Source organism: Balaenoptera borealis, assembly GCF_965194805.1.
Source record: "Balaenoptera borealis genome assembly, chromosome: X".
Lineage (NCBI taxonomy): Eukaryota > Metazoa > Chordata > Mammalia > Artiodactyla > Balaenopteridae > Balaenoptera > Balaenoptera borealis.
In genome coordinates this window covers 21357249-21382430 of record NC_138881.1, presented here as the reverse complement: position 1 = coordinate 21382430, position 25182 = coordinate 21357249, and the positions used below count along the sequence as shown (strand labels likewise).

At 41.6% G+C, this 25182-nt stretch overlaps 1 protein-coding gene across 2 annotated transcripts in view; it reads left to right on the top strand.

The window, feature by feature from the left end:
* The first annotated feature begins 471 nt into the window (after nt 1–471).
* PCYT1B (phosphate cytidylyltransferase 1B, choline) overlaps nt 472–25182 on the top strand; it is a 177632-nt gene continuing 152921 nt past the window's right edge. For both annotated transcript variants that reach the window (XM_082375805.1, XM_082375803.1), the window contains exon 1: nt 472–12312. In XM_082375805.1, the coding sequence (XP_082231931.1) occupies nt 12241–12312 (72 nt within the window). In that variant the 5' untranslated portion in view covers nt 472–12240. The remainder of the gene's footprint in view (nt 12313–25182) is intronic.

Sequence of the window (25182 nt, the reverse complement as noted above, 5' to 3'; positions counted from 1 at the left end):
GGGGCCTCCCGATGTGGTGCACTTGGAAAAAAGGAACAATATCACCTACATAGTCTTCTTGCAGATAATGTTTAACCTGAATCTAACCATGAAGAAACAATCAGATGTATTCAAAACGTAGAACAATCTATAAAACATCTGGCCTGGACTCCTGCAAAATGTCAATGTTATGTAAGATAAAAAGGGCATTAGATTCTTCTGTTTGGTACAATACGTGCAATGTATGCACCTCATTTATTGTGTTTTTTTTTTCATTTATTGTTTAATAGTAAAACCAGAGACGTCTACATGTATATCTTAACTAGAGAGCACTATTTAAACCAAGAACTTAGAATGAGAATTAACCATCTTTTTGGTTAACTCTTTCTACAATTTGTGTAGAATTAACTTTAACCATTGAGGCCAATACATCTGAACACTTTTCTCAAACCCACTAGTGCACAGGGCTCTTGGTCCCCCCCCACCCCCTGCCCCTCCCCCACTACCCCCATCCAGAACAAAGTTAGATCCATGCCCTCAAGTGATTCAACATGAATTATTGACCAATGGACAAATCTTTTGTGATAATTGAGCCCTGGCTCATAGCATAAACATGCAATGTCATCGTGAATAAAACCTGCCCCCAAAGACAAATAGCTGTACTAATGCTTCAGAATCTTCTAAACCAGCTGCATGAACTAATGCTTGGGGATGGGAAACCAGAATTCTTCTGGGAATTATTAAAGGTATTGGAGCAATTAAGAAAGCATTATGAGTTAGAACATTGATGGTATAGTCAGTCAACAGTGAATTTTAGATTAATCCTTTGTCCGGTGATTCATTTGTAAATATTTTCTCCCATTCTGAAGGTTGTCTTTTCGTCCTGTTTGTAGTTTCCTTTGCTTTGCAAAAGCTTTTAAGTTTCATTAGGTCCCATTTGTTTATTTTTGTTTTTATTTCCATTACTCTAGGAAGTGGATCAAAAATGATCTTGCTGTGATTTATGTCAGAGTGTTCTTCCTATGTTTTCCTCTAACAGTTTTATAGTGTCCAGTCTTACATTTAGGTCTCGAATCCATTTTGAGTTTATTTTTGTGTATGGTGTTAGGGAGTGTTCTAATTTCATTCTTTTACATGTAGCTGTCCAGTTTTCCCAGCACCACTTATTGAAGAGGCTGTCTTTTCTCCATTGTATATCCTTGCCTCCTTTGTCATAGATTAGTTGACCATAGGTGCATGGGTTTATCTCTGGGCTTTCTATCCCGTTCCATTGATCTATATTTCTGTTTTTGTGCCAGTATCATACTGTCTTGATTACTGTAGCTTTGTAGTGTAGCCTGAAGTCAGGGAGTCTGATTTCTCCAGCTCCTTTTTTTCCCCTCAGGACTGCTTTGGCTATTCAGGGTCTTTTGTGTCTCCATACAAATTTTAAGATTTTTTTGTTCTAGTTCTGTAAATAATGCCATTGGTAATTTGAGAGGGATTGCATTGAATCTGTAGATTGCTTTGGGTAGTATAGTCACTTTCACAATATTGATTGTTGTTTGAACACAAACACCTGTTTGTATCATCTTTAATTTCTTTCATCAGTGTCTTATAGTTTTCTGCATACAGGTCTTTTGTCTCCCTAAGTAGGTTTATTCCTAGGTATTTTATTCTTTTTGTTGCAATGGTAAATGGGAGTGTTTCCTTAATTTCTCTTTCAGACTTTTCATCATTAGTGTATAGGAATGCAAGAGATTTCTGTGCATTAATTTTGTATCCTGCAACTTTACCAAAATCATTGATTACCTCTAGTAGTTTTCTGGTGGCATCTTTAGGATTCTCTGTGTATAGTATCATGCCATCTGCAAACAGTGACAGTTTTACTTCTTCTTTTCCAATTTGTATTCCTTTTATTCCTTTATTCGTTTGCAAAAATATTTGCAAATGAATCAACGGACAAAGGATTAATCTCCAAAATATATAAACAGCTCATGCAGCTCAATATTAAAAAACAAACAACCCAATCCAAAAATGGGCAGAAGACCTAAATAGACATTTCTCCAAAGAAGACATACAGATGGCCAAGAAGCACATGAAAGCTGCTCAACATCACTAATTATTAGAGAAATACAAATCAAAACTACAGTGAGGTATTGCCTCACACCAGTTAGAATGGGCATCATCAGAAAATCTACAAGCAACAAATGCTAGAGAGGGTGTGGAGAAAAGGGAACCCTCTTGCACTGTTGGTGGGAGTGTAAATTGATACAGCCACTATGGAGAACAGTATGGACGTTCCTTAAAAAACTTAAAATAGAACTACCATATGACCCAGCAATCCCACTGCTGGGCATATACACAGAGAAAACCATAATTCAAAAAGACACATGCACCCCAATGTTCATTGCAGCACTATTTACAATAGCCAGGTCATGGAAGCAACCTAAATGCCCACTGACAGACAAATGGATAAAGAAGATGTGGTACATATATACAATGGAATATTACTCAGCCATAAAAAGGAACAAAATTGGGTCATTTGTAGAGACCTGGTTGGATCTAAAGACCGTCATACAGAGTGAAGTAAGTCAGAAAGAGAAAAACAAATATCATATATTAACACATATATGTGGACCCTAGTAAAATGGTACAGATGAACCAGTTTGCAGGGCAGAAATAGAGACACAGATGTAGAGAGCAAACGTATGGACACCAAGCAGGGAAAGTGGCGGGGGGGTGGTGGTGGTAGTGGTGGGATGAATTGGGAGATTGGGATTGACATATATACACTAATATGTATAAAATGGATAACTAATAAGAACCTGCTGTATACAAAAATAAAGTTCCAAAAAAAGTGAATTTTAGGAGAGGATGGCAGCATGAGGGTTTCTTAATTTACATATGACCAGTGTTCTAGAAAGTTTAGAGCAGTGGTTCTCAACTTTAGTTGCAAATTAGAATCATCTGAGCAGTTTTTCAAAGTTCTAACGCCCCCTGGACCTATTAAATCAGAATTTCTGAGGATGGGATTCCAATGTGCAGCCAAAGTTGAAAACAAGTGGTCTAGACAAGGCGTTGCTAAACCTTTTAGAGTCATCAGCAGGATGGCTAACCTGGACATAAATATCCAGTTGAACAATTATGTGGTCACACATACCTGGACACACCTCTTTCCGTGAGAAAGGAAAGCTCATTTCCCACCTGTTCTAAAGACTTTCACTCTTTAAATCTTACAGCATTTAGTGCTGTAACTTCCTATAAATTGAATGATATCTAGGTTACCTAAAACTCTTATGCAAGGCCAGCACTAGCTTTATTAGAAACAGCGTGAAACCACCCCCCTCATTAAGCATCGGTCACCAATAGAAACCATAGCCTGACTGTCTCCATGGTTTGGGTTTAGGAAATAGAGAGTTATTTTAGTTCAAGCAGTCATCACTTGTTGCTTCATTTTATTACCCTTGATGCGGAATCCCGCCTCTGTACCCCGACACCGAATTAAATCTCGGAGACAGAGTTTTGGATAAAGTAAAAAAGAATAGCTTTATTGCTTTGCCCTGGAAAGGGGGCCACAGCAGGCTAATGCCCTCAAAACTGTGGGTCCCAGAGGGTGTGATCAGCCTGTGGACATTCTTCTGATTGGTTGGTGGTGAGGTAAGTGAGAGTCAGCATCATCAACCTTCTGTTTCCAACTGGTCTGGGGTCTGTGTGCTTGTGGGCAGCATACCGTTAACTTCTCCCACCTGGTGGGGGCTTCAGTATCTGCAAAACAGCTCAAAGATACTGTTATGTGTGTCCCTTGAGGGGGAACCAGGACCCTGCCCCAAGGCTGCACTATTGTTTCTTGACTGCTCATCCCTTGTCTCTGCATCCCCTCCCTTCCCTAATTAGCAACTGTTTGAACTGCCCATTGGAACTCAGGGAAGGTCCTGGAGGCTGAATAAAGCCTGTTTCCTGTAATCAAGAAATGGGGGACACAGAAAGACTTTTGTGCCCAGGAACCCCACAGGGTCCTGCTTGGTTTCACCCTCTGTGTTCCTTCCACAGTAAAGACAACTTACATTTCATTGCCCTTTGTCCTTAACTCTTATTGAATAATTTCTGCCAGTGAGACAAAATTGCCCAGTCATTAATACTTCAGGCACAGTCAGTAATTTGTTTTATAATCATCCGCTTGAAAAGATCATCCTAGATAAACCTAGAGATTATCATACTAAGTGAAGTAAGTCAGACAGAGAAAGACAAATATTATGATACCACTTATATGTGGAATCTAAAAATTGTACAAATGAACTCATTTACAAAACAGAAACAGACTCACAGACATAGAAAACAAACTTATGGTTACCAAAGAGGAAAGTAGGGGAGAGATTAAAAAAAAAAAGATCATCCTGGAAATACAAAATGTGTTCAAAAGTGGGAGAGGGACACGTCCCCTAGATCAGACGTAAGCAAAGTAAGTCTGCTGGAAAGTTATGTATGTGCATATAAATCTGATGCTTTCCAGAGTTGTATATGTTCTCCTTAGATCAAAAACAAAGATTGTCTTGATGGATTTATTTTCTTTTCCCTCTATTGGCATAATCAATGGTGAGCTACACTTGATGACTTACTATGTTATATCTATACCTCTTTAATACAATGTTGCTTAAAATTCCTGTCAGTATTTACTTGCTTTTTACATGTTGTAGTCCACCTTACATTTTTTAATTAAATTTTTAATTTTGAGATAGTCATAAATTCACAGGCAGTTATGAGAAATAATACAGAAAAATTCCATGTATCCCTTACCCAGTGTCTCCCACTGGTAACATCTTGCAAAACTATATCACAACCTGGATGTTGGCATTGATACAGTCAAGATACAGGACATTTCCAACTCTAAGGATCCTTTATGTTGCCCTTATACAGCCATATCTGCTCCCCTCCTGCACGACCCAACCCCCACCCCATCCTTAACCACTGGTAACCACTAGTCTGTTCTCCATTTCTATAATTTTGTTGCAGGTCTTTGTACAGACTTCCATTTCTCTCGGGTAAAGACTTGGGAGTGGAACTGCTGAGTCATGTGGTAAGTATATGTTTAACTTTAAAATAAACTGTGAAACTGTTTTTCCAAAGTGGCTGTGCTATTTTACATTCCCACCAGCAGTATATGAGAGATTTAGTTGTTCTACATCCTCAGCAATAACTATCAGTTTTTATTTTAATTTTTGTTCTAGTGATTATGTATTAGTATCTCACTGTGGGTTTTAATTTGCGCTTCCCTGATGACTAATGAGGAGTGCTTCTTGGCTATTTACAACTGTTTCTCTTGGATGCATTTGTTCTTTGTTTCTCTTTGTTCTTTGTTTCTCTCTTTTCCCCCTTCTCTGGGTTTAATAGAGCATTTTATATGATTCCATTTTATCTCATCTCTTGGTATATCATTTATACTTCTTTTTTTAAGAACTTTTTTAGTGGTTGCCCTAAGGTTTACAATATACATTTTAAAATAATCTAAGTCCACCTCCAAATAACATCATACTGCTCCATGTGTAGTTTAGGTACCTTATAAGTGAGTATTCCCAAATCCTCCCTCCTTCCCTTGTGACACCTTGCTGGTGTCCAGGAATTGTTTGTTAGTGTAGGAAAATGCCCCACCCACACATTGGAAATTGGGTCTCAGAACACTTATTATCTGGTTTCTGATGAGAAGCCCATGTAATTCTCATCCTTATTCTTCTATAAGTAAAGTTTCCCACCCTCCACCCCTCACCTCTGGCTTCCTTCAAGATTTTCACCTTGTCCTTTGTGTTTTGTTTGTTTGGTTGGTTGGTTGGTTGGTTTTTGGGTTTTCTTTTTTCTTAATAAATTTATTTATTTATTTATTTTTGGCTTCGTTGGGTCTTCATTGCTAGGCTCGGACTTTCTTTAGTTGTGGCGAGTGGGGGCTACTCTTTGTTGCGGTGCACGGGCGTCTCATTGTGGTGGCTTCTCTTGTTGCGGAGCATGGGCTCTAGGTGCATGGGCTTCAGTAGTTGTGGCATGAGGGCTTTAGTAGTTGTGGCCCACGGACTCTAGAGCACAGGCTCAGTAGTTGTGGTGCACAGGCTTAGTTACTCCGTGGCATGTGGGATCTTCCCAGATCAGGGCTCGAACCCATGTCCCCTGCATTGGCAGGTGGATTCTCAACCACTGTGCCACCAGGGAAGCCCTTTTTTTTTTTTTGCTTGTTTGGTTTTGGGTTGGGTTTTTTTGGGGGCGGGCGTTGTTTGTTTGTTGCAATTTGAATATGATGTTCCTGGGTGTGGGGTTTTTAAAATTTGTTTGTTTGCTTTGGTATTTATCCTGCTTGGTGTTTTCTGAGCTTTCTGGGTCTGGTTGTGTTTGTCATATTGATGATACATTATTTGGAAAGTTCTTGGCCACTATTACTTCAGATATTTCTTCTGCTCTATTTTCTCTTTCTTCCCCTACTGGTATTTTGATATTGTTCCCATACTCCTTTCTCTGACTGCAACAGTTGCAATCTATTTCCTCCAAGTCTTGTCCCCTGTTGACTATGATTATTTTTATTTTTCCTCAGGTGAAACAGAAAAGCTGAAGAGAGCTGAAACTCCCTTCCCCAAGCTAGGATAATATTGCAGTATTGCCCTTTGACAAAGTCTTTCCTCTGCAGAGTAGGCCTTTGTGATTGAGAAGATTCTGGAAGGGTTTCCTGTTGGTTACTCTTCCTCTTCCCCTGCCAAAGCCCCCAAGGGATTTTTCTCAGATCCTCAAGTTGAGAATCTGGTGAGGTTCCTGGAGAAAAAAGCCCACAAAAGTGTGTGGTCCTCCCTCTGATTGCAGCGTACCCCTCAGGAATTTCTTAATTTCATGCTAGTCCATACTCAGCCTCCAGCAATTCATCAACATTGCCATGTAAGTGTTCCCACCAGATTATGGTTCCAGGTAAGCAAATCTCAGCTGTGATTCCCTGTATGTGCCTATCTCTCCAGATTTGGGGATGGCAATTTGCCCCGTTTTCTCAATTCTTTTTGAGAATTTTCTTGTCTAAGAAAAGTCATTGATTTTCAGTTTATTCATATTTTTCTTGATGTAAGGATGGTAGCAACAGTATCCACGCACTTTACATGTAAGAGCAGAAATGAGAAGTCACTTGGCCATCTCTTGTATACATTCTTTGGTGAATTATTTGTTCAAATCTTTTGCCCATTTTTAAAATTTTGAGTTATTTGTCCAATTATTAAGTTACAAGAATTTTTATACATCCTAAATAAAAGTCCTTTTGAGGCAGGAGATAGATGGGCCTCCGGCTGAGCAGCTGGAGTTCATCCCCTGTGGACAAATACTCCAAACTAGCAGGAGGGAGGAGAAGCTGAGCCCTGCCCCATAAGAGATAAAAGACCACATATTCCTCATTCTCGAAGTCAAGGAGACCTTCCCAACTACACATGCGCAGAAAGGCTCCTTGAAGGTCAGAAAGGGAGGGGGCGCCACCCCATAGTAGGTGATGTCAGCCTACCCATAGGCCTCTTTGCTAGAATCCATCTTGGCTAAGAGATGCGTGCGCACACATGGGAGGACGCTGAGATAAACCAAATGTGGACTCAGAACCAGCCAAAGCAAGATGATTGGCCAAAGGAAACCCAGAAGAAATGCCCCATAAAAGTGATTCAAACAACCACGAGGGCGTGGCTCTCTCTCTAAGCCTGCCCATGTGTCTATCCACATGTACTCTTTTTCCTCCTAATAAGCACTTTACTTGTTTCACTACTTTCCCTCTCTGTGTGGAAATTCAGTTCTACACAGCTGACGGGCCAGGGCCTTGTCACTAGCCACTGGTCCCTTGTGATCTAGTGGCTAGGATTCAGCGCTCTCACTGCCACAGCCTGACTTCAATCTCTGGCCAGGGAACTGAAATCCTGCTTCAAGCCACTGCAGGCTGAGGCCACCTGAGACCACTTTATAAATATGTGTTTTGCAAATATTTTCTCCCAGTGTGTGACTTTTCTTTTTTTGTGTGTGACGTTTCGTCTTCTTAACCGTGTCTTTTTTTTAAAATAAATTTATTTATTTATTTTATTTTTGGCTGTGTTGGGCCTTCGTTGCTGCACGCGGGCTTTCTCTAGTTGTGGCGAGTGGGGGCTACTCTTCATTGCGGTGCGTGGGCTTCTCATTGCAGTGGCTTCTCTTGTTGCAGAGCATGGGCTTTAAGGCGCGCGGGCTTCAGTAGTTGTGGCATGTGGGCTCCGTAGCTGTGGCTCGCAGGCTCAGTAGTTGTGGCACATGGGCTTAGTTGCCCTGCAGCATGTGGGATCTTCCCGGACCAGAGATCGAACCCGTGTCCCCTGCATTGGCAGGCAGATTCTTAACCACTCCGCCACCAGGGAAGCCCAACAATTATTTTCAAAGCAGCTACTATGAACCTAGAACTATGCTAGACAGAGCAAATTATTTCACCTCAGTCCAGAATCTAGCCCTCAGCCACTAGATTCAGAAAATCATACTGTTCATACATTCAGAGATGATCAGACTTTTGATAACAAACTACTTGTAATTAACTGTAATTAAAATAACCAGAAAATGCGAAAGAATTCATTAATTTCTACAGTGATTTAGAATACCTCTGGCTGGGCCTGCTTTAATATTTGTGGGGTCAGGACAAGAATATAAATGGAAGCCCATATATCATATGTCTAAATATTTAAAAGTTTGAAATTAGGCTAACAGACTGTTTGTTATATGGGGTGGGGGGAGCCAGAGCCAGAACCCCTCCTTTGTACCACACCACGGGGTGCAGCCAGCCCAGATATCCAGATTCTGTTCACATTTTCCTACTGAAAGGTTGACCACCCCTCGTGCCCAAGGATATACAACTCTGCAGTGAGGTTACCCCCAGGAGGGTGGCCTTGGGGAAGAGGCTGCACATGCCCTGGAAACAGGTTGAGAACATTTTGGCAGAGAACTCCAGAGTGTTCTAGAAGTGGGTTGGGAGTCCCAAGGCATGTACCCTGTCCCCATGACCACATGGACTCCTCAGAGGAGGAGAGCCAAAGTAGGGCCCTCTTAAACATGGCACACAAGGCCATGATCCAGGGCACACCCTGCCCACTGGTGAGGTACTACAAAGCCAACAGAATACTGCTGGGGAATTCGTGCAACAGGAGGCTGATTTCACCAGCTCTGAAGCTGAGGCCTAGTTGATCATCCATGTCTCCCAGCGTAGAACACCTCGTGGGCCATGAGGATACTTGTCCCCCAAATTCAGGTGTGTACCTCCTGTGATAGGGCTGACACAGTTTGCTTCCCCAACAATATCCTTTTCTCTGAAGGTCAGGGGCTGCAAAAGCTCCTCACAGAGTGGGAGAATAGGGGCTGAAATCCAGCCATCCCTCTGCTCACCAGATGGGGCTGCTTCTGTCCAGAGGAGCACCTTTTTCTAATTTACACAAGGTGCCATATAGGGTAGCTGAGACATGTTGTCCACCCATTTACAATTCTATGGACCTGGGCGACTAGGCTCCACCCACTGACACAACGCTCAGAGCTCTGGAGCGCCCCCTGTGGTAGACAGGGAATCGTTAATAGGACTCTCCTGAGACCATTTCAGTTCAAGAGGCTCTCAAAAGTAGAAGAGACCCCAGAAAGCCACCAATAAGTGTTCAGATAATAGACACTTTCATAATCCAATTAAGGGTAAACGGCTTAATTTACTGACCCAACTAGGTGTGTGATAATAATACAGAATACAGTTGTATTGGTAGCCCTCTTTCCATTCTATTTGCTTTACAGTCAGAATTAATCAAGACCTACCCTCTCAACTTTCTCATGCTTATGACAAACAATCACCTTCTCTAAGCAGGAATTAACTGAGGGAATAGATTGGCAGTGATTCTTATTTTGGATGTGAGACAAGAAGCTTGGAAATATAATCAAATGCACTGTTATTCTAATAGATGACAACAAGAGGCAATTTCAAAACAAGCCTCTCTTGTGAACCATTGGGCCTTGATGACACAAGAGTGATTTTTCCGTTACTGAGAAGAGCAAACCAGTGCAAATAGAGGTGGATGATGTTTTCCGGACAGCTGAACCAAGCTTCAGTTTAGATTTAGAGAAACCTCCTCTTTGAATCAATCTGTGCTATGTCGAGTTGGGCCATCATTTCAATGGATCCAGTGAATCACTCTGGAAGAAATAATGTGCCCAGGACTTCCTTCTTTTCTTCCTCTTTTAGTTTACTACCTGGAACCCACCCTGGGAATGTGGCTTACCTCTGATGTCCAATCCCAGCCTCTTTGAGGGGATGATCCATGGAGGATAAGAATCAAGATGAGGGAGAACCTAGGAAGGAAGAAGGAAGAGGTATCTGCAAAAATGCTTGGATCTGAAAGTGTTGCAGGGTGAGGGCTATGGGGAACTGGGGGGAGAGGTCCAATACAAATATAACATCTGTTTCCTTGGGTTCTGCAGTAGCTTCTACACACAAGTTCTATGGGGTTGCCTCCGTATTGCCCTCTAAACTTCCCCCATGCTGAGGATTCTCTCCTAACAGTCCTCGTACCATTTGGAAAAGTGAGTGTATTTGTCCTAATTCTGTCGGGGAAGCGGACCACTGTGAGCCATGGAGGAAGGGATTTATTATAGGAAATAGACCTGGCCCCTTGTGGGAGGGGCTGGGGGAGTGGAGGTCTGGGAGGTTGGAGGATGAGAGAGGCCACCCACCTGGCAGTCGGAAGCCCAGCACATCTAGCTGCCAAAGTGGAGGAGGAAGCCCACGAGAAGCTTTGGGAAGCTCTATGGGGCTGCACACACATCTGATGGTGGGCCTGGGGCTGCTGTTGATCAATAGTGTAGCAGTTCAGAAGAAGATCTGGACGCAGAGTGAAGAGAGGGAGGACAGGCTGGGACCCACTGTCACATCCCCCTCTGTTTGTCACCACATCCAACCACTCGCTTCACTCTCTTTGGAAGATTTTGCCTTCCAAATCTTGTGCAAATTCCTCTCTTGGTCAACTCTAACCCAAAGCTAAGGGAATGGGATCCTTGGAAATGTGATTCCAGCTCACCAAGTCAGCACACTAGGACTTCCCTGGCGGTTCAGTGGTTAAGATGCCACGCTTCCACTTCAGGGGGCACCGGTTTGATCCCTGGTCGGGGAACTAAGATCCTGCAAGCCACGTGGCCAAAAAAAAAAAAAAAAAGTCAGCACACTACATACAACCATGCTAGGAAACCAGCAGCGAATTCACTGACAGAGCTTCCCCTGCAACCGTACAGCACCGGATCAGAGAAAGTGCGGGATGGATGGATGGATGGACAGAAGGAAAGCTTGAAAGGATCCTTCAGCTGATCAGAGCAAGTTTTACCGTCCAGAAGATGGAATATGTAAGCAAGCAATTAAGAGTTTTCCTGCCAGGGTGGGACATAGGAAATCTTTACGTGGCTTAGGTGAATTTAGATAGCAGTTTTTCTGAACTAAGTTATGATACTCATTTTAACAGTCAGCAGCCAAAGTTCCCATAGCACTTTGCTGCAGCCAGATTGAAAAAGAATCTTTTTCAGAGAAAGCCCCAAGCACATGCATGTTTAAAGAGTTCTTTTAACACACAGCATTATCTGAGGGGAAATGACTTTAACACAAATTGTGAAGATTCCACATTGTTAAAATGCACAAATTCACTGCCAATGGTGCTTAGAATAGCTACCTGAAAGAGATAAAATGTTTATTAGAATCAAAGTCCGTTTGAGGGATTTATTTTCTCTACCTTTATTTTCGTATTTGAAGAAAGTGCTGAGTTGTATGTTAACACTTCAAGGTCTTGACCACTTTTTATGTTGAAAAAAAGAGAGAAAATGTTTGTCATTCCAGGAGCATAATCAGTTGAGCCAGCACACAATGACATTGTTAATTCACCAGCGGAATTTGTTGCCATAGCTCCAGTGAGGGACAGGGTAGATGAAACAATGGCCTTTTTCACCACAACCTGCCTGTCCCCAGCAACAGGCCATCACTGCGCCGGGCCAGAGCACAGCAATTGTCAATGAACAACAGCCGGAGGGGACAACAGGAGGCTTATGGTAAATAAAGCAAGAGCGCCCGGTAACTTGGATCTCTGCTTATTCAAGCACTGGGACACAACTAGCTCCTCCGAGCTTATCTTTAAGCTTAACTTTTGGTAAAGTGCTCCCGTAAATCCTCAGAAAGAAAATTTTCACCTTGTGCCTCAAAAGAACTCCAAAGGGAAGAGAGGACTCTAAAAAAAGAGGGAAAGCACATCAGGAGCAGACATGGTGGGTCACCAGGATTGCACCATGGAAGAGGACACCAGGGACAATTGCACCCCCCAATTCTGGCGCAAGGTAATGTACATGCTTTCTTATTGATTTGTGCCTCTTTGATTATCAAGGTAGGTTCAAAAAGTTAAGTCCTATGTATCTGTGATGGACCTGTGATAATTAATAGAATCACACTCAAAAGAGAAATATTGGGAATTCCCTGGTGGTCCAGTGGTTGGGACTCTGTGCTCTCACTGCCGAGGGCCCGGGTTCAGGCCCTGGTTGGGGAACCAGGATCCCACAGCCGTGCGGCGCGGCCAAAAGAGAAAGAAAAAAAAAGAGAGAGAGAAATATTATCCCTTCTTAAGAGAAATATTTTCCCTTCTTAAGGTGATAAAAATGAAAAACTGTGGCTAATGGTTCTTTATCCCCTGACTGAGGATGCAAGCACCCTGGACAGAGTTAGAAGACAGGAACAAATTCTCTTCCTAAAAAAAAGGTCAAACAGATACACACTACTATATATAAAATAGATAAACAACAAGGACCTACTGTATAGAACAGGGAACTATATTCAATATCTTGTAATAACCTATAAGGGAAAAGAATCTGAAAAAGAATATATGTATATATATATATATATGCGTGTGTATAACTGAATCACTTTGCTGTACATTTGAAACTAGCACAACATTGTAAATCAACTATACTTCAATTAAAAAAATAAGGAAAAAATTTTCAGAAGGTCAGATCAGTATGAGTAAATGTAGGTAGTTCAATGCCAAGAATGATGCTGTAGGAGCCTGAGGGTGCTGGAGAAATATTTTAACAAAATGTTCGTTATCCTGTAGTATTAGCAACTTTCCTAGTAGAAAAGTCACAAAATCCTGATTAGAACATCCATTTCTGAATTCCTTGCAGTGTAACTATCATATAAGTGATACTACCTTCTATGGTCTTTTATTTGGGGGGAGGGGTGCCTAGGGGAATGTGTACTTTAGTGGAGCTTTGTTAAACCAAAGAGTTCTAGACAGAAAAAGTTTAGGTGGTAAGACAAAATAGTAAGGATTCCAGATGATGTGAAGAAGAGATTGATGCAATCTCTCTGCTTCATAGAAAAGCTGCTTTCACAGCACTCCCCAGAGATTGGTTTCTCAGGCCTTAAGACACTTGGCCCTGCTCTTTCCCGTCCCAGCACTCCTTCAAAACTTTCCCATGCCCCTGGGAGTGGCTGGGGATGGCTGGTTAAAGCATCGGATGGCTCAGAAAGGAATCTGGGTCCATATCCACCAGGCACTTGAGCTACTTGACTGGTAGACCATTTCCCCCAATCGGTCCCTTCCCTGTTTGCCTCCATATTATCTCAGATTTGGAGAAATTTGTATGTTGAAGACTCATGAGTTTTACCAACTCATTTTATTGAGTTAATGGGGGACTCAGGAGGCATTTTAGTCATTCATTCATTTACTCACTCATTCATGCCTCATTCCAAAAATAGATTTGAAGTGGTATCAAAACAATTAGATTCAGTTCTTGACTGGTCCAAATATGGAAAATTGATTTAATCTTTCTACGTAGAGTTATGTAGAATTCAATCTGCAAATATCACTCTGTACTCCTATACCTTTTGTGAATTGAAAAATAACCAAAGGCTTCTAATCTCATGGATCTCCTAATAGCATCACTTATTATCATAATAATAGCTGACATTTTTAGTTCTTAGTAGGTGGCATGCCCTGTCCAAGTACTTTACAGGCCTTATTTCATGTGATTATAGCCAATGAAAGTGTTCAAACTCCTAACCACTAGCCTATTCTGCTAATTTGAGCCTCAGTTTCTCCCAGTTAAATGGAGTGGGTTTATTTAACCTCCTTGGGCAAGCAAGATGAATTCTATTATTAATTGTAACAATAATAAAGAAATGATTGCATTAACATTTTAATCATGCTTTTCAGTTCTCAGTGTACTTTTCATACAGAAGCTGATCTCAATTTCTGTAAATTTAATTTTCTGACTGCCAGCCCTTTTGGGCACCATACATTGATACCCTCAAGCTGACACATGACCATTTAAGGCTATTGCTAATGGTGCTGCTTACCAGCTAATAGTTATAAACATTGTCATTAAATATTGTATCTGAATGGTGAGGTTTTGAATTTAATAATACAGTTGACCCTTGAACAGTGCAAGGGTTAGGGGGCCAACCCTCCGTGCAGTTGAAAATCTGAGTATAACTTAGTCTGCCCTCCGTGTCCGAGGATGCAACCAACCACGGGTGGTGTAGTACTGTAGTATTTACTATTGAAAATAGTAAGTGGACCCGCACAGTTCAAACCCGTTGTTCAAGGGTCAACTGTATTTTTAATCTCTCCAAGAATGGAAACTCCCTTTATTTGAAAGAGTTGGTTATTCACTTTCCACATATTTAACTTTAGTACTTGATTGGCACTTATTTTGATAATAGGAGAATGCCTGAACATCATCTCAATTCCTCTTACTCCAAAGGCTATGAGGTAGATATTATTTATATTCTCATTTTCAAGTGAAAATTGAGGCTCAAAGAGGTTAAGTAAATTGTCCAATGTAGTTAAGCAGAGGGCTGAAATTCAGATTCTTGGAATCCAGTTTCACTTTTTCTTTCAACCTACACCATCAAATAAGGTAGCCACTAACCACATATGACTGTTTAAATTTAATTTTAATTAATTAAAACTAAAAAAAATGTAAAGTTTAGATCCTCACTCGCACTAGCCACATTTCAAGCGCTCAGTAGTCACAGGTGGCTAGTGGCTACCTTATTTGGACACTGCAGATACAGAATATTCCATCATTGCAGAAAGTTCTATTGGATAATGCTGCTTTAAGCCATAATGTCTCTTTTAGATATATTGACACATTTCCTCAGAATATATTGCAGTTCTGTCACAAGAGATATGGATTTAAAATTTTACCGTGGGGGCTTCCCTGGTGGCACAGTGGTTGAGAATCTGCCTGCTAATGCAGGGGACACGGGTTCGAGCCCTGGTCTGGGAAGATCCCACATGCCGCGGAGCAGCTAGGCCCGTGAGCCACAACTACTGAGGCTGCGCATCTGGAGCCTCTGCTCTGCAACAAGAGAGGCCGCGATAGTAAAGAGGCCCACGCACCGCGATGAGGAGTGGCCCCCGCTCGCCGCAACTAGAGAAAGCCCTCGCACAGAAACGAAGACCCAACACAGCCAAAAATAAATAAATAAAAAAAGATTACTGTAAAAAAATTTTACCGTGAAATCTCATTCATGTGAAGTTTCTTCATTTGCATAGCACCAAGTTAACTTTGATCTGCAAATTAATAATATAGATAAGAGCCAAGGAGACATTAAACACACTTCAGAGACCAAAGTTTTTAAGCACCATCAAATAACTCCAGAAGCCCTCACTTAGATGTAAGCAATTGATATGATAATTACACATCATTTTTATTTATTCATTAAAACCGGGATCCCCTAAATTGCCCTGGTAGGAAATAATGTGGTTAGCCTAGTTCTTTCTAGCAGCCCTTCTGCTATTCCTAAATTCTATGTAAAATCATTTTATACCATTGATTTACCTTCCTCTCTTCCTTTGGTAAGTCAGTAGCATAAAATACTTTCACGCTGAAAAGTTTTTTTTTAATTATACTATGATTTTTTAAATTAATATTTATTTATTTATTTATTTGTCTGCGTCAGGTCTTAGTTGAGGCACATGGGATCTTTGTTGCAGCGTGCGGGATCTTTTGTTGCTGCACGCAGGCTCTTCGTTGCAGCTCGCAGGCTTCTCTCTAGTTGTGACTCACGGGCTCTAGAGCACACAGGCTCAGTAGTTGCGGCTTGCAGGCTTAGTTGCTCCGTGGCATGTAGGATCTTAGTTCCCTGACCAGGGATCGAACCCACGTACCCTGCATTGGAAGGCAGATTCTTAACCACTGGTCCACCAGGGAAGTCCCTCATGCTGAAATTTTTACTAGCTCAAGATCTAGTTCCAAAGCCCTTGCTTCTTCCACTATATCCCAGGACTCCCTGGCAGGAGTGCTCCTGTGGGCCCCTCACAGAGGCTGGCACATAGTACGGGTTCCATGAAAATCTGTTGATTGGCAGACAAAGACAGTTCTTTCAGGATGCCACCCATTGGAGTAGACTCTGATTTTCTACAAAGAATTCATGGATTAAAAAGAAAACTCTCTCGTTTCTTCTTTTTCCTTTACCAGTCTTTGCTGCAAAGCCTTCATGATGAGATAAGGGCTTCCTGTTTGTGAGGAAGATGTTTTCTGGGCACTCAGGTGGGAGTGGGGAGTGCTAAAAGAGATGTATCTAAAAGAGATATTATGGAGACTTCCCTGGAGGTCCAGTGGCTAAGACTCCGTGTTCCCAATGCAGGGGACCTGGGTTCGATCCCTGGTCAGGGAACTAGATCCCACATGCTGCAACTAAGAGTTCGCATGCCGCAACTAAAGATCCTGCACGTGGCAATGAAGATCCCACGTGCCGCAACTAAGACCTGGTGCAACCAAGTAAATAAATATAATAAAATAAAATAAATTAAAGAGACATTATGGCTTAAAGCAGCACTATCCAATAGAACTTTCTGCAATGATGGAATATTCTGTATCTGCAGTGTCCAAATAAGGGGTGGGGGTGGGGAGTGCTATCCAGCCCGAGGATTTGGGAACGAAATCTGCCAGCTCCTTCAGAAGGGACAGCTGCCTTCCCACGGCACCAGTCATGGGTTAGGTCCATCAGTCCCTAAACATTATGTTGAGCACATTTGCCAGGTACAGGTTCTAGGTAACAGGATAGAGAAGAGAATATCGATTTCTTTAGAGAAGAATGGCACTTGCATTCCTAAATCTTTAGTTAAGGTGGTTTCTTATAACTTGCTTTGTTTGATCATACCAAACTTCAATGCCTTTTTTAGCAAAAATAAAACTCAATTCCTCAATTTAGCAGTAAGTTTCAAAGAATATGACTTGTCAATTCCTTATGTTCTTTAAAGGAAATTTATAGTGCGTAGGCCATAAGAGAAGAAAGAAAAATTAATAGAAACAGTATAAGTGTATGTTGACTATTTAGTCTTTATTTGGAGGAAATTAAACAATTAGAACCCTCCAAATTTCTGAAGTTTAGATATCTGAGCATTTTTTTTCCTGCCACTTGTGGGAGCCAATCTCTGGTTCAGGAAAGGCTAGAAAGAGATCTCTTTGTCATGAAATCTTTGCCAGCTCCTGTATAATATCTGTGGCAGAGTCAGGACCATTTGAAAACTTAACAAATGTGCCAAAAAGAAAACCACCACAACTATCTGAGCATTTTTTAAAGCCACTTAAAGGGAAAGTAGGTATTACATTTTTACTTTTTGTTCCAAAAAGCAATTAGGCCTCTTTCTTCTCATTCCTCTGTAATTCCTGCACATGAATCCTAATATTACAGGAACAGGCATTTATTTGCACAGCCTTCAGCTAACTCAACTGTCTTTGTCTCCTTTGGAAACTGTATGGTAGATTGATCCAAGGTCACATGTCCTCTGAAACCAATTAGCAGGTGTGTCATCACTGCCATAGGCTGCTCTGCTGATTGTTCTTAGGCTGAAAATTGACAGGTGGAGCACATGCTCCATTCCGGATACAACTGAATCCAAGTCTCTAGAAGACACTAATGTCTCTGCCTAAACTGTAGAGCCTCACCCACTGTGGTCCTCTAAAGCAAGCCTTGACCATCAAGCATCTGAGAACTCTCACAGGCTCACAAAAATGGCTCAATTAGCATGCAAAAAGATGGGAATAAGAGGCTGGACTTGCAAATGTGTGAAACCTGGGGTTCCCTTGGTCTTTCCAGTGCTGGGAACTATGGGGAGAAAAGGAATCTTACTGGTTTCTCTTATTTTTGTCCTTTATTCTAAGGGACTTGGAGCCAACTCTCAAATACCATGGAGTAAAGAATATACAAGAAGTGGCATAAAATTAATCTTGCCCCATTCTCACAATGAGCCCTCATAATGTGCAAACATACTCTTTATTTCAATCTCACCCCAGGTATTAGGATATTTGAAAAGTTCTCTTTGTCTTTCCATGAACTACAAATCCTCTCTCTCTCTCCCTCTCTTTCTTCCTCTCTCTCTCTTTCTCTCTCTCTCTCTCTCTCTCACACACACACACACACACACACACGCAGAAGGAGAAAAGGAATTTTAAAAATAGGAAAGTATTGGAAAGAATGGCCCAGGACAAAAAGGAAAAATGCCTGTTTCAAATCTGTTTTCTTCATTCCATTAAGACAGAAATAAAAAGTACAGAAGCATGTAAATGATAACTCTTTTGAAAGCAAAGACCAGTATGATTAGAATTTTTAACAGTACCATCATATTTACAAAAAATTAATCTTTAAGAGTTTGCCCTACATATATATTTTTTACTCTATATATTCTTTGAGAGTGAAGACTATCACATTCATCTTAGATACTTGGCACCTGACATACTGTAGATGCTTAGTAAATGTTTGTTGAATGAGTGAAAGGAACTTAAATCGCTGTTTATTCTATATCCTCTTTGCCCAGGGAGAGTCCTGAGTTTGTCCATCTAAGGTCATCTCTAAGGTCATCTAGGAGAGTGAATGAGTTTCATCCCAGCCTTTGAGACACAGATCAGTGTTGGGTGAACCAACTTCAATTTGACTCCAAAAGCAGAAACTAACACACCATTGTAAAGCAATTATACTCCAATAAAGATGTTAAAAAAATTTGACTCCAGCCTCTAAATTCATATTATCGTTAACACCAGCAACAAAGAAGTGATCACTGTTTACAAGGCTCTCCACCTCAAATCCTGCCAGACTCCTAGGGTTGCTATAGGTTTGTGATATCTGAAGGCCAGGTGGGTCCTGCTTAGAAAGATGGCAGACTCACCCTCTACAACTCTTCCTCAGCTTCCCCAGAGATGGGCAGAGCTGGATCAGCCTCCAAGAGAGATGGGTGAGACTTGAACACAAATCTGTCCCATAAATTCTTTTCCATGTGACTGCCACACTTTTTCTTTTTTTTTTTCGGCTGAGTGTGGCATGCGGGATCTTAATTCCCCGACCAGAGATCGAATCCGTGCCCCCTGCAGTGGAAGCGCGGAGTCTTAACCACTGGACCACCAGGGAGGCTTCTCATTGCAGTGGCTTCTCTTGTTGAGGAGCACGGGGTCTAGGCGCTTGGGCTTCAGTAGTTGTGGCGCATAGGCTCAGTAGTTGTGGAGCACGGGCTTAGTTGCTCTGCAGCATGTAGGACCTTCCCGGACCAGGACCCCGTGTCCCCTGCATTGGCAGGCGGATTCTTAACCACTGCGCCACCAGGGAAGTCCAATAAGAGTTTTGAAAAAAAAAAAAAATAAGAGTTTTGTAGGGCTTTCTCCATTATACAAGGTAGCGGAGAGTTATAATTACCAGGGAGTACAGAATTCTTCTTATCCTATACAATGCAGACCAGTAGGTCAATTCACTGAAAAATAAAATGGTTATAAGGGAGACTTGTTTTTAAAAATGATAAATACATACATTAAACATTATATTTAAATTTAAAATAAATATATTATAATTTGTCAATCCTTTAATTGGTCCACTGATTAGAGTTCTGTGTTTTCTTTTTCATTAGGCATACATATATGCAATGTCTCTGATTTCCAAATTTTGTTAATTCTAAATGAAGTGAAAACTCAAGATACTTTCAAAATACTCTGAGTATAGAATCCTAGATTTGGGGGTATTTTGTCCCCTATCTTTTATAGTACTCTTGTTTGCACCTAATTCAACAGCAATTTTAAAAAGTCACATGACTGTATCTTTTCTTTCTAAAACAATTTAGTTTCTTTAAAAAAAAAACTTCTTGTTTCCCATAATTTTATCAATTTACATAACATTTAATTAAATTATACCGTTACAATCACAAGTAAAATGGGCATAAACAGATTTGGGGAAAAGTTCAGCTAACTCTTGGAAAACTTATGACTCAACTGGTGGGAGCAAAAGTATCCAGGCATTCCCAAGAGTAGCTTACCTACTTAGTCTGAAGCATTCAGAGGGCTCTTAGGACTCTGAGGGGAAATGGAGAGCATTGATTAATTCTGCAGGTTGCTTAACTTGGAGGTTATTTAAGAGAATAATTACTGTTACTTTTTGGGCATAAAATGTTAATATATTAGTAATCAGAGCAGGAAAGAAATCTTTTTGTCTTCCATGCCTCAGGTGTACTGCCTTATTTAATGAGCACCTACCGCGGAGTAGGCACTCTGCAGATTGAAAGAGACATTTTTTTACAGATATAATTCACATTTTAAAGTATATAAGTTGGGCTTCCCTGGTGGCACAGTGGTTAAGAATCCGCCTGCCAATGCAGGGGACACGGGGTCGATCCCTGGTCTGGGAAGATCCCACATGCCGCGGAGCAGCTAAGCCCGTGCGCCACAATTACTGAGCCTGTGCTCTAGAGCCCGCGAGCCAGAACTACTGAGTCCACGTGCCACAACTACTGAAGCCTGTGCACCTAGAGCCTGTGCTCCGCAACAAGAGAAGCCACCACAGTGAGAAGCCTGCGCACCGCAACAAAGAGTAGACCCCACTCACCACAACTAGAGAAAGCCCGCGCGCAGCAACAAAGACCCAACACAGGCAAAATTAAAGTAAATAAATAAATAAAAAATAAAGTATATGTTAAGCTGTACACCTGAAACTAACACAACATTGTAAATCAACTATACTCCAGTAAAATTTAAAAAAATAAAGTATATACATCAATTTTTTTAGTATATTCGCAGGGTTATGTAAGCATCAACACAGTTTAATTTTAGAACACTTTCATTATCCCCCAAAAGAAATTCCGTACTCATTAGCAGTCACTTTCTGTTCCCTCCTAATACCCCCAGCACAAGGCAGCCATTCATCTACTTTCTGTCCTATGGATTTACCTATTCTGGAAATTTCATATAAATGAAATCATACAGTATGTGGTTTTTTGTGTGTGTCTGGCTTCTTTCACTTAGCATATGTTTGCTTTTTTTAAAATTTATTTTATTATATTTTATTTTTGGCTGCGTTGGGTCTTCGTTGCTGCACGTGGGCTCTCTCTAGGTGCGGCGAGCAGGAGCTACTCATCGTTGTGGTGCGCGGGCTTCTCATTGTGGTGGCTTCTCTTGTTGCAGAGCATGGGTTCTAGGCGGGTGGGCTTCAGTAATTGTGGCACATGGGCTTAGTAGTCGTGGCTCACGGGGCCTAGAGGGCAGGCTCAGTTGTTGTGGTGCCCGGGCTTAGCTGCTCCACGGCATGTGGGATCTTCCCAGACCAGGGATCTTCCCAGACCAGGGATCGACCCCGTGTCCCCTGCATTGGCAGGTGGATTCTTAACCACTGCACCACCAGAGAAGTCCCATTAGCATCTGTTTTCAAGGTTCAGTCATGTTGTAGCATGTATCGGTACTCCATTCTGTTTTTGTGGCCAAATAATATTCCAGTGTATGGATATACAACCATTTGTTTCTCTATTCATCAGTCAATGGACATTTGGGTTGTTTTCACTTCTTGGTTATTGTGAATAATGCTGCTGTGACATTTGTGTACAAGTTTTTTTGTGGACATGTTTTCAATTCTCTTGGGTATATACCTAGAAGTGGAATTGCTAGTTCAAATGGTAACTCTACTTTTAACTTTTTGAGGAACTTTCAATCTGTTTTCCAAAGAGGCTGCACCATTTTACATTCCCACCAGCAATGTGTGAGGGTTCCAATTTCTCCATATACTCACCAATACTTGTTATTTTCCACTAAAAAATTATAGCCATTCTAGTGGGTGTGAAGTGGTATCTCATTGTGGTTTTGATTTGCACTTCCCTATTGGCTAATGATGTTGAGCATTTTTTAATGTGCTCATTAGCCATTTGTATATCTTCTTTGGAGAAATATCTACTCAAAGTCTTTGCCCATTTTGAACTGTGCTATATCTCTCAAAGACCCATCTTTGCCCTAAAACAAGGTTTCTCAACTTTGGCATTATTGACGTTTGGGGATGGATAATTCTTTGTTATGTGTGGTTTTCCTGTGCATTCTAGGATGTATAGCAGCACCCCTGGTCTCTACCCACCAGATGCCAGTAGCACCCTCCAACTTGTGACAATCAAAACAGACACTGCAAAATCACCTTGGGGCGGGGGGGCACAAAATCTCTCCTAAGCAAGAACCACTACTGTAAAAGATCCTTCTGTGCATCTAAGAAACACATGGAAACATAACTCAGTTTTAGTGGAGTGGTGGAGGCAGAAGTCAGTCTGAGTGGGTTGAGGATGATGTGAGAAAGTGGACGGACCCTTGGGGTATGAACTGATCTTCCCAAGTCTGGTTGGTGAATTAATTGACAAAATGAGAGATAGATATCAAGGTTACAAATGAGGATTAGGTCACATGATGAGATAAATAATAATTCAATATAATAGCACAAAATGAGTTATAAGACTGCATATGAAAGTATCAAAAGTGTGGTATATCTAGAACTGCTTATAGGATTTCTGAGACAGGGAATTTACTGGGAGCTGGTCTCTGGGGCCTAGTGTCGTCCCTTGACCTTCCTAGGCATGAAGCGCAAATGACTGTTAAGTGGCCTTTCCCTGTTAGACGGCTGTCAGCTTCATTTCTCATGTTAGTGTCATCTCTTGGTGGTGATGTGGACACATCTGTCTCAGACATAGATGGTTGGATTGTAAGGAACATCACCCACTAAGCTAGCTTTTTCAGTAGGGAGGAATGCAAAGGGCTGTCTAATAGAAGCCACAGAAAGCTGAAAAGCAGACCTTAGCAAGGACAGGAACTAGGGCAGCTTGAGAAGCTGTCAGGAAGGGTCATCTGTGGACATACTTACTCTGCTGCTCTGCCCACAACTCAGCTCCTGACCCATTCAGTCTCCACCTTTTTTTTTTTTTGGCTGCACAGCGTGGCATGCGGGATCTTAGACCAGGGATTAACCTGCACCCCCTGCAGTAGAAGTGCGGAGTCTTAACCACTGGACCACCAGGGAAGTCCCCAGTCTCCACCTCTTAGTTCTAATTCCTGAAAGAGGGAATCTGAGGATCTCAGAAACCACTGAGTAGGCCATGGCTTGGCTCTCTTAATTGGATGTCCTAACCCAGTTCCCTGGGCTGTGGGGTGGGGCAGTTTTCATAGAACACATGGGGTGGGGTGAGGGAGAAATAAAGAAATACGAACCACATCATAGATACTTAAGCCATTCCACCACGTTTACAGATTTTTCCCCACTTTTTACCCTAAACATTTTTACCCCACTCTTCGCTCCCCACACCCCAACACACAACACATCTCACAGAAATAGCCTTACCATTGTTTGCCAGTTGAATACACAGTTACCACCATTTACCTGACTCTTTCCTTCAGTGCCTGTGGTACTATGGTCTTGACCTCAAGTATTCTGACTTTAGAAAGGGGATGGAGGGGAGAGAGGAATTACCCATCATGTTTTCTATTTAATAATGACATGCTAGGAAGGTGTCATCTAAACCTAGCTGGGCAATTTTTTTTTAATTTGTTTATTTTTATTTAATTTATTTTATTTTTGGCTGCATTGGGTCTTCGTTGCTGCGCGCGGGCTTTTCCCTGGTTGTGGCGAGCGGGGGCTACTCTTCGTTGCGGTGCGCAGGCTTCTCATTGTGGTGGCTTCTCTTGTTGTGGAGCACAGGCTCCAGGTGCGGGGGCTTCAGTAGTTGTGGCACGTGGGCTCAGTAGTTGCAGCTCACGGGCTTAGTTGCTCCGCGGCATGTGGGATCTTCCCAGGCCAGGGATCGAACCTGTGTCCCCTGCATTGGCAGGCGATTCTTAACCACTGCGCCACCAGGGAAGCCCCCTTAGCTGGGCAATTTTAACAAGAGAAATATATCTGTTTGGGGAGCAGTGTCTGAAACCTCTTCATCCCAATCCTCCCCCATTGGCATAACAGTTGGGAATAAAGACTACCAAGCTGTTGGGAGATGGTACATCCTTCGCACTAGTTAATAAAGTGATGCTCTGCCTTCACAGTGTATTAATTAAAAAGGTAATCAGTGCATGCTTCAAGTTTGCTGTTTGAAACTCAACAGCAATAAAATCAGAACACTACTCAGCTTTTTTTTCTCATAAAGAAATGAAAAACAAATTAGGGCCACAGAGATAGAGTAATCACATTTTGAATGATTTCTCCTGAGCATGCCTTTAATAACCTGTATGCGTCGGGTAAGAAGAACAAAGAAAGGCAAAGTTAATTATCTAGGAAAAGCTTCATCTAGGAGTTTTAGTCACATTAGCCCAGGGTTTCTCAGCCTTGGTACTACTGGTATTTGGGGCCAGGTAATTCTTTATTGTGGGGAGCAATCCTGTGCCTATAGTAGGATATTTAGCAGTATCCCTGGTCTCTAACTAGTAGATGCCAGTAGCACCCCTCTACCCAGGTTGTGACAACCAAAAATGTCTCTAGACATTGTTAAATATCCCCTGCGGGGCAAAATCACCCTGGATTGAAAACTACTGAGTTAATTACACACGTTTATTCTCACCCCTCATTCCCTGGATCCCTCCAGGGTTTGCTGTTTTAAACCCTTGGAACCAAACGTACCAGGCCATCTACATTTTCCAGGGAGTAATATGAAAAGAAGTTGACTGGATCAAAATTACTTGTCCAGATGACAAGAAGGGCTCCTTGCGTTTCTGTATTGAAAAGTAGCAGACAAAAAGAACAAAGGAAGAAAGTCTAATAAAAGTATTTATTTAAGGCACTCAGCTAAACACATATTTATTCCCTACAAAATCCTCAGGGACATCATTAGCCTTATTTTATTGGTGAGGAAACTGAGGCCGAAAGATGCTGAGTAATTTGCTGAAGAACACAGTTTGTAATTTAGCAGTGGAGCTAGAAATCTGACAGCAAACTTTGTG